This window comes from Ciconia boyciana, chromosome 4 (assembly GCF_034638445.1).
Source record: "Ciconia boyciana chromosome 4, ASM3463844v1, whole genome shotgun sequence".
Taxonomy (NCBI): Eukaryota; Metazoa; Chordata; class Aves; order Ciconiiformes; family Ciconiidae; genus Ciconia; species Ciconia boyciana.
The window spans coordinates 12,021,357-12,029,737 of NC_132937.1; the positions used below are offsets into that span (position 1 = coordinate 12,021,357).

General features: G+C 37.6%; 1 protein-coding gene across 2 annotated transcripts in view; it reads right to left on the reverse strand.

The window, feature by feature from the left end:
- Nucleotides 1–4,540: 4,540 nt before the first annotated feature.
- Nucleotides 4,541–8,381, reverse strand: part of ZFR (zinc finger RNA binding protein) — a 49,779-nt gene continuing 45,938 nt past the window's right edge. Inside the window, exons 19-20 of one of the 2 annotated variants that reach the window (XM_072858744.1) lie at nt 8,245–8,342; nt 4,541–7,487 (exon numbers count right to left, since the gene is read on the reverse strand). In XM_072858744.1, coding sequence (XP_072714845.1) covers nt 7,308–7,487; nt 8,245–8,342 — 278 coding nt within the window. In that variant the 3' untranslated portion in view covers nt 4,541–7,307. The remainder of the gene's footprint in view (nt 7,488–8,244; nt 8,343–8,381) is intronic. The other variant, XM_072858745.1, reaches the window with a different exon arrangement.

Sequence of the window (8,381 nt, forward strand, 5' to 3'; positions counted from 1 at the left end):
ATTCCCCAGGTCCCCATCAATTGGCCTCTGCTCCAGCAGTCAAGACTTGCGGGATTCCTTTGAGTCTTGGACATTCGTTCCTCCAATGTCCTTCCTCTTGACAATATGCACATTGATTCTTTCCCAATACATTCCCCAGTCCTCCTCTACTTCCAGAGGGCCTTCCCCTTCCTTGTCCTCTAAATCCTCCTCTATTCACCATTCCTCTCTGTTCCAAGGCTGCCTCTGTGCGGCAGGAGGTTAACACCACAATCCTTCTGCCACTCCAGGTGATTCCGCAAAGTAAAAAAAAACATATCTGCATACATAACCTCATCCCATTTTCCTTCTCTCCGTAAGAACAACATTAACTACAATATAGTATTATAATTTAAAGATCCATTAAAGGGCCATTTTTCACCATCTTCTAATTTGTACAGGGGACACCACTGATTACAATATTTGGTTAGTGTTTTCTTATTCACACTCCCACCTGGTTGTCCCCCTATCTCTTTCCAATGTGCTAAGACACATCCTAGGGGGCTTTTCTTTACAATACCACCACTTTGCTGTCCCCCCATTCTACCTTACTGATTCTGTACTTACGTTATTCTCCCACAGATTATTTTAATAACCTCAACCTGTCACGCTTTATCCTCCCACTCTGACCACGTTCCACAATTCTCACATTGAATATCTCATCCAAATACAACCCATAAATTTTGGTCACAAATGAAACAATTTACGAGGAAAAGCGGTTCCCATTCATTTTCAGGATGAGACGCACAGGTCTCCAGGTTTTCCACACTCACTTTGCAGTCACACCAGAGTTAACTCAGCTCATTCACACTTGGTTGCCGATTTTGCAGTGCCTAATGAATATATCCAAATTCAATATCAATAAACCAATATCCAAGTTTGGTGCCAGTAAATCCGTACCGCCAACAGTACAAACTCATGCGGGTTTCATAAGCGTACCAATACCAAAAGGCACGTTATTGCAGAAGTACAAGGCTTAACCCGTGCCTGTACCAATGTACTAAATACCAAATGTATACCCTCAGGCACTAGTAGCCTGGTATACAGCGCTCAGCGTAGGATGTCTCCTACGACTTACGAGAACCTTCCAAATGACCGGTCCCAAATTCCAAAACAGAAAACCAGAAAGATTTAAAGAATACCTTTTTTCCTTTAGATGGTCCTTGTCTGCTCCTGCAGTGATCCGATTGAGGTGAGGAGTCCCTCCAGGAAATCCCAGGGGTACCCTAGGGAGTCCTGTTCTCAGCGGGTCCTGCAGCCGAGCAGAGCGGGCCCCATCTGGGGTGCCAAATTGTTGCCGTGAAAAGCCGAAATGAGGACTCAATAGTCGGGATGACTATTAAGCAGGTATTCTTTATTGCAGCGCTGGGCAGCACTGGGGATCGCTCCGCCACAAGCGCTCTGCCAGGTTAGCACAACACATCAGTTAATGTACAGAAAAATCATACATATTCATCAGATCTCCTGAAAAGGGCAGTTTTATGGTGATGAGTTCCCGGAATTCATTTACATAGTCCAAGCATGCACAGTAAAATTAGGGTTAGGGTCTTTTCACCCTCCCGGTGGTCTTCCATAGTCTTCCTCACATTGTCCACTAGTTGAACTTTGGGCTTCCTTTGTCCATATATAGTCATTGAGCTAGCTCATCAGTCCTTCGGCCTTGGAATGTTACAAGGGGGTCGATTTAAGCTAGTTCTTTGGTGCTTATCTTTGGCACAAACCTCCTGAGTTCCTGTTATCAGTGATTTAATTAGGAAGCCTAACGAGCTTGCTCAAGGCCTGCTTAGTCCTATCAGGCAAGAAGTCACAGGAAATGTCCTATCATCAATTCTGCTCAGCAGGTAACCAAAACTATCTTTGCAGGGGAAGAGAACAAAAGAGAACAAGGATGCAAGTGAAACTAAAAAAAAAATATGCAAGCCTATGTATCACAGTAAGGTCTATCAGGGATTGTCAGGGATTTAACCCTTTCATCCCCCTTCTTAAATATGTTATCACAGAGGCTCTACCACCATCACTGATTGGCTCAATTTTGGCTAGTGGCAGGTCTGTCTTGGAGCCAGCTGGCACTGGCTCTGTTGGACATGGGGGAAGCTTCTGGCATCTTCTCACAGAAGCCACCCCTGTAGCCCCCCTTGCTACCAAAACCTTGCCATGCAAACCCATTACAAAGGGGCTGGCAGATACGGGCCTGGGCCTCTTAGAAACCTGTCCCCCACCTACTTTTTTTTTTTTTTTTTTTTTTGGGGGGGCATATAAAATGGTAGTAAACCCTTGTATTCAGGCACCTTCATCTCTCCCGTATTGTTCTCACTTGCATTGTTAGCAATGCAGCTCAGCTTACTGTCTTAGTAAGAAAACATTAACTTGTATAACCAGCAAATTACTGACAAATCTAAATGTATGCCAGAAGTTAAGTCTGATAAGGGTGTCTTACATATTCTGGACAGAACTCTTCCTAATCATATGAATGCAATCAATACAAACATGATGCAGCATGCAGAAAAGGAAAGAAAAAAGCTTACATAAGGAGCAAGGTTTGTGATTTTCATGTAGAAACAAGAGGCTTTTTGTCTCCCTTTTAATGATTAAGTAACCTTTTACTGTAGAAAGTGTGATTTATTTTCTCTTGGTCAGCTATTCCATTCTGAAATCTTATGGATTTTTAAATATAGGTAAGTTCAAAAATCCATAGAGGTTTCTTGATAACATTCTATGTTTCTTTGGATTTCAGATATCAACCTGAAATAGGATTGATGTAGAATATATATGAAAGTATTTAAGCTCAGCTGAGCCTCTAAAAGCTGATAGGCTTTAAACTATCCTGCAATAAACAAGTCACTGGCTTCAGAATAAATAATGGCCCTGGCTTTGCAAAATAGTTTAAGGAAACACATGTATTAATGATGACGACCCTTAATGAGGACCCTTGCTAATGCAGATATGTTAAGGCTACATTAAGTGGGAAAGTGCGCACTGCACAGGATAAAAATCCCCAGCAATAACTGCCAACCAAGTACCCATGAAAAACCATGAACTTCACCCTGTTAGGAACTTTACACTTGCCACATATTATTAGGGCAGCATTTCTTAAAATGCAAACTCTAAAACATCAGAAAGCAGTCCAATAACTATAAATTTTCTCAGTAGTAGGAATATACACACATTTGCACAGTTTCATAAATCCAAATGAGAAAATGGAACAAAATGGGAGAATACAAATTAACAGATATTAACAGAATTAAGCCTGATTTTAATTGGATGTAAATCAAAACCATTGTGATAACACTGTAGATTACACTCCTTGGATTTTTTTCCTCCCCAAAAGACTAGGTGTCTGTTTCATTTTAAAAAGGCTGAGAAATACCACACTGCAGGAAAAGAGAACTCTTGAGAAGATTTATAAAATAATCTCTCAGAAGAAATTTAATTTGCTAGTCTTTTTGGCTAGGAAAGCTCTTTGGCTTACAGCTTTCAGAGGAGAAAAACAAACAAACAAACAAACCCAAAACAAAAACCAGAAGGCAAACAGATGGTTCAGTCTATCACTGTACTTTGTAAACCTACAATGTAAGTGGAAAAAAACAGATTGCAAATTATGCCTCCTAATTTCTTTTTTTTTTTTCTATTACTAATGCTATGCTGATAAAATCTATTTGGGTAGTCCAAACAAGTCTTAATTGTTTAATAAAGAAATGAATTTCTTTATTCATTATCTGCTCTGGTGAGACCCCACCTGGAGTGCTGCATCCAGCTCTGGAGTCCTCAGCACAAGAAGGACATGGAGCTGTTGGAGCAAGTCCAGAGGAGGGCCACAAAAATGATCAGAGGGCTGGAACACCTCTCCTATGAAGAAAGGCTGAGAGAGTTGGGGTTGTTCAGCCTGGAGAAGAGAAGGCTGCGGGGACACCTTATTGTGGCCTTTTAGTACTTAAAGGGGGCCTATAGGAAAGATGGGGACAGACTTTTTAGCAGGCCTGTTGTGACAGGACAAGGAGTAATGGTTTTAAACTAAGGAAGGGCAGATTTTGACTGGATTTAATAAAGAAATTTTTTACGATGAGGGTGGTGAAACACTGTAACACGTTGCCCAGAAAGGTAGTGGAGGCCCCATCCCTGGAAACACTCAAGGTCAGGTTGGATGGGGCTCTGAGCAACCTGATCTAGTTAAAGCTGTCCCTGCTCATTGCAGGGGGGTTGGACTAGGTGACCTTTAAGGGTCCCTTCCAACCCAAACCATTCTATGATTCTATGAATTTGGCATTGTGTGAATACTGAACAGATTAATCATCAGCAGATATTCAACAAGCAACAAGAATGTTAAATATGCATACAAATTGTTGTAGGAATATTTAAAGTTGATTCCAACTCTCAGAAAGTTGCTAGATACAATAATTTTAAGTACTATTAAATCACTTCTGAGGAGTGAAATAGGTCTAAAAATAGAAGCAACGAATGAACCCATCATATTCAATAGCTCTATAAGATTAACAGCTCATATAGAATTTTATAATAGGGCAAGAAGTTGATGGACTGTGTCCAACAGACTTGCATTTCTACCAATGCCTCTATACAGGAACCCATGTGAAACGACACTGCTCACAGACAGGACATACTTAAAAACTAGGCAGACAAATCAAAGCTTGAAAAAGCTTCAAAACAGAACAGATTTTTCCTCTTAAGTGAGCACTGAGGGGAAAATTCTCACTGTGTACATTTCTCTTTTGTGTATTATGACTATATTGTCTGGCACTTTGAGATTTAACACAGCATTGCTGAATAAAAAAGGCAAACACTGCTTATTAGTAAACCACTACCATTATCAAAACATAGGATATTAAAATGATTACTTGGTTTGTAAATTGATTACTTGGTCTTAGTTTTGTCTTCCTAAGCACACAATGTAATATTTAAAATGAAAGCTAGCTCTGTACTTTTTAAAACCTTGTTTTTCCATGCTTCTTAGCTTAACAAGAGTCAGAAGTTATGTAGTTAAAATAGCCCATTAAAATGGGCAGGAAAAACAGAAACAAACTGCAAATTCACTCTTCATCACACAGCACAAAAATCATGGTCACAGCTTCATATTTAATGTGGAATCACTCTAAGTATACAATTAGTTCAAAAGATCCAGAAACTGGTTAAGAGTTAAAAGCCAGTAGAACAAAAATACAGGAAATCCAAAATACATCTTTGACCTTTTTAATCCTAAATTTTACGGTCACATGCCTGAATAGACAAGTTTGCTTTATGAGGAAAGAAACTTTGGTATGGAGTTGAACTAGCCACATGAATAGCACCTGTAGCTTTCAAAGTAAATAGTAATTGCTAACTAGACACCACGGCAACAAGATATCCTCTTAAAAAAGTCTAAGAACAAGCACATGCTTGGAGCTACGCATCAAGGCTGGACAACAGAAACTAGTGTAATCTTTTTTAAAAGTAATTTTAAAACACACATTAATTATTGTATTTCTGATGCTGAAATTGATAAGAAATCTTTCCTATAATGAGAAAGCTTTCCTTTTATTTGCTAACCACTAATAACCACTCCTTTTAAAATTGCACTCTGATGCTTGAAGAACACTGTATTAAAATTTTTCTTTAAGACTGCCTCTATTTTTCTAAAATATTGTATTTTTATTCCACAGGCCCATGCTGTTAGCAGCAGGTGTTGCAAACAAAAACATCCCCCTACTCCAAGAGTAGGAAACCTTTTAAATCTACTTTATTAAAAAGGTCAAAGATAAATTTGACCTCAAAATGGAACAAAAGGGTAAATTGTACCAGAAATAACAAATGATCTTTGTAATGTGTGATACTCTCCTACAGCCATCGATAAAGTAGTTACCAGAATGTTAGTCTATGTTAATCTGTGTTTTATGGGTTTGCAACAAAGCATAATACACATTGAACAGAATGAGTGAAACTTCAGTTTCCAGCATATAATGAATTTTAGTAATTTAATACATTTTAGTTTTTATTTGCATATTCCACTGTAGTGCTGTGACGACAAATCACACCTATGTACCAGAGCATACATCAACAGTATGATGTAACTTTACTACACCACTGCTATATTTAGCTTTTTGAAAGAGACATAAACATACACTATGGCCACATCAAATAATTTTCTGGTGTCCTCCCGCCCCGCCCCGCCAATAACCTTCACTTTTTAAAATTTGAATTATTGAAAAAAAAAAAAAAATCACAGAAAGTTTATACAGGAATAGCTATAAGGAATAACCTCACAGTCACTGATATGACAAACATTTATTTTAAGGGCTGAGAGGCATTAATATCATATTGACAAAGTTGACTGAAAAGAATTACTAACTTTGTCTAAATGGGAAATGCCCGCTTCTGCTTGTACATTGAGAAAAGAAATTCAGAAAGTTATTTTTTGGCCTTGTATGATTGACTTTGTGACATAGCAAAGACCTACGCATTTAACCTAAAATGATAGCTTTAAAAGCCCTTCTATTAAAAACAAAAACATCATGCAAAACTCTGATCAATTATGCAGCTGCTTTAAAACTGTTGCAAGACCATACTGTATATATTAGCTTTTATACTGCTAATGCACAACTAACAGCAAACTTGATTAGATTAACACAAATTTGTCTTAATTACACCATTATATCACACTAAGGAGACAAATGCCACAAGATCGGCAAAAACATTTAATTCTGAGCACTCAAATAGCAGGATAATTATGGGTTGTAACCCCTTCACATTTAGAAAAAAAACCCAACATAATCCTGCAGTCTCACTTTACAAAATAAAGTTCTGTAAAATATTAATTGGGAGGGGAACAGCTTATACTATCTAACACAAAGTAACTTATACAACTAGTGTCAAAAGGCAAACAAAAAAAACTTCTAAATAAAAAGTCAAAATACACATAGCAACAGAAGCACAAATGCTGCATTAAATACAGTCAAGATAAGAAGACAATGCACTTGTTAATAAAAAAGACCAAAAAAAGAAGAAAAGTTACTAAAGTTAGCAACACATTTAAAGAAAATGCAATGAGGAAAAAAATCTCAAACTATTTTTTCCAATGACAACAGTTTCCATTTGCAGTCTTTCCATCCATAATTTGTCTGATACAGTACATCCATTAAAATATTCAGAATCTCACAGAAGAGCTAAGGTTGTTCTCTTCCAAATCTAATTGCCAAGTTGGTTTTGGATGTTTTAAACAGACATTATTATGTCCGTTTAAAAGCAAGGCAACAAATTGACTTTTTAATCACCTTTGATCTTAGCACTGATGACAAACATTTTTAAAAGTTATCATAATCTTTTTTGTCTTTTTTCCCCTCTGCTTCAAATCCATCAACCCCATCACTGTCCCTTCTCCTTTTACGATTATTATGGATGTTGAAGCGTTGATTCATCTGTGGTAACGGATCCATTCCTAAAACTTTGTGTATTTGACGGAATGCAAGGAGTCTCAGTGCAAACTAGAAAAAGGGTAGAAAGAAGATATTTCTATTAGAAACAAATGTCAATTTTGAGTACTTTGTCAAACAATTAATGAAGAACATTAGTGGTGTATGACATTATCCTTAGCTCTTACTATCCCCTCTTCCTTCCCCCCAAAGTCAACACAATAAAATGTGTATGTCACATTTGCTGCTTCTGTACAAAGTACATCATCTTAGCTTAAAAAAATAATATACATGTGTTTTAGCTGCTGGACTTGCACTGAAGCAGCCAAGGCTTGTCACACGTCCCATTACGCATTAGTAATCTTTAGCAAAAGGAGAAAATGAAGAGGTAGGGGCAGTAACCTCTTAAGCTGCAAGCGTGAATGGTCAATACTGTAAGTGGATACAATAAATATTAAAAATTAAACTTACACAGATTTATTTATAAAATATTAAATGCCAATGTAATTTTAAATCTAATAACATGCTGCTGTAGAGTGAGCATCTTTACAGATATATAGATGGGAGTGCTTCAAACTTTTCAGGAAAATACGTTAATTTTAGTGCAAAAATTAACACTATTATACATCCTCTGTTGTGACATTTTCATTGCCTAGCTTAAGACTGATCATCTGAAAGACCGGACTATATTCTAAGAAAGGAAAATTCATGTCCACCATATAGCTCCATTAAAAAAAAAAAAAAACCAAAACAAAACCAAAACCCTCCCCAAAAAACCACCCCAAAAAACCCAGCCAAATTTAGTTACTTCACACATACTTTTCCTTACCTGCGCACTTGAAGTAATATCCTCTCGTTGCTGATCTGTCATTACAGCAAGTGTATCAAAAGGATCTTTCTCACAAGGGTCCAGAAGGCCAGGACCACCTACAACAGTTAGGCTAATTAGTAGCACATCTCTACCTT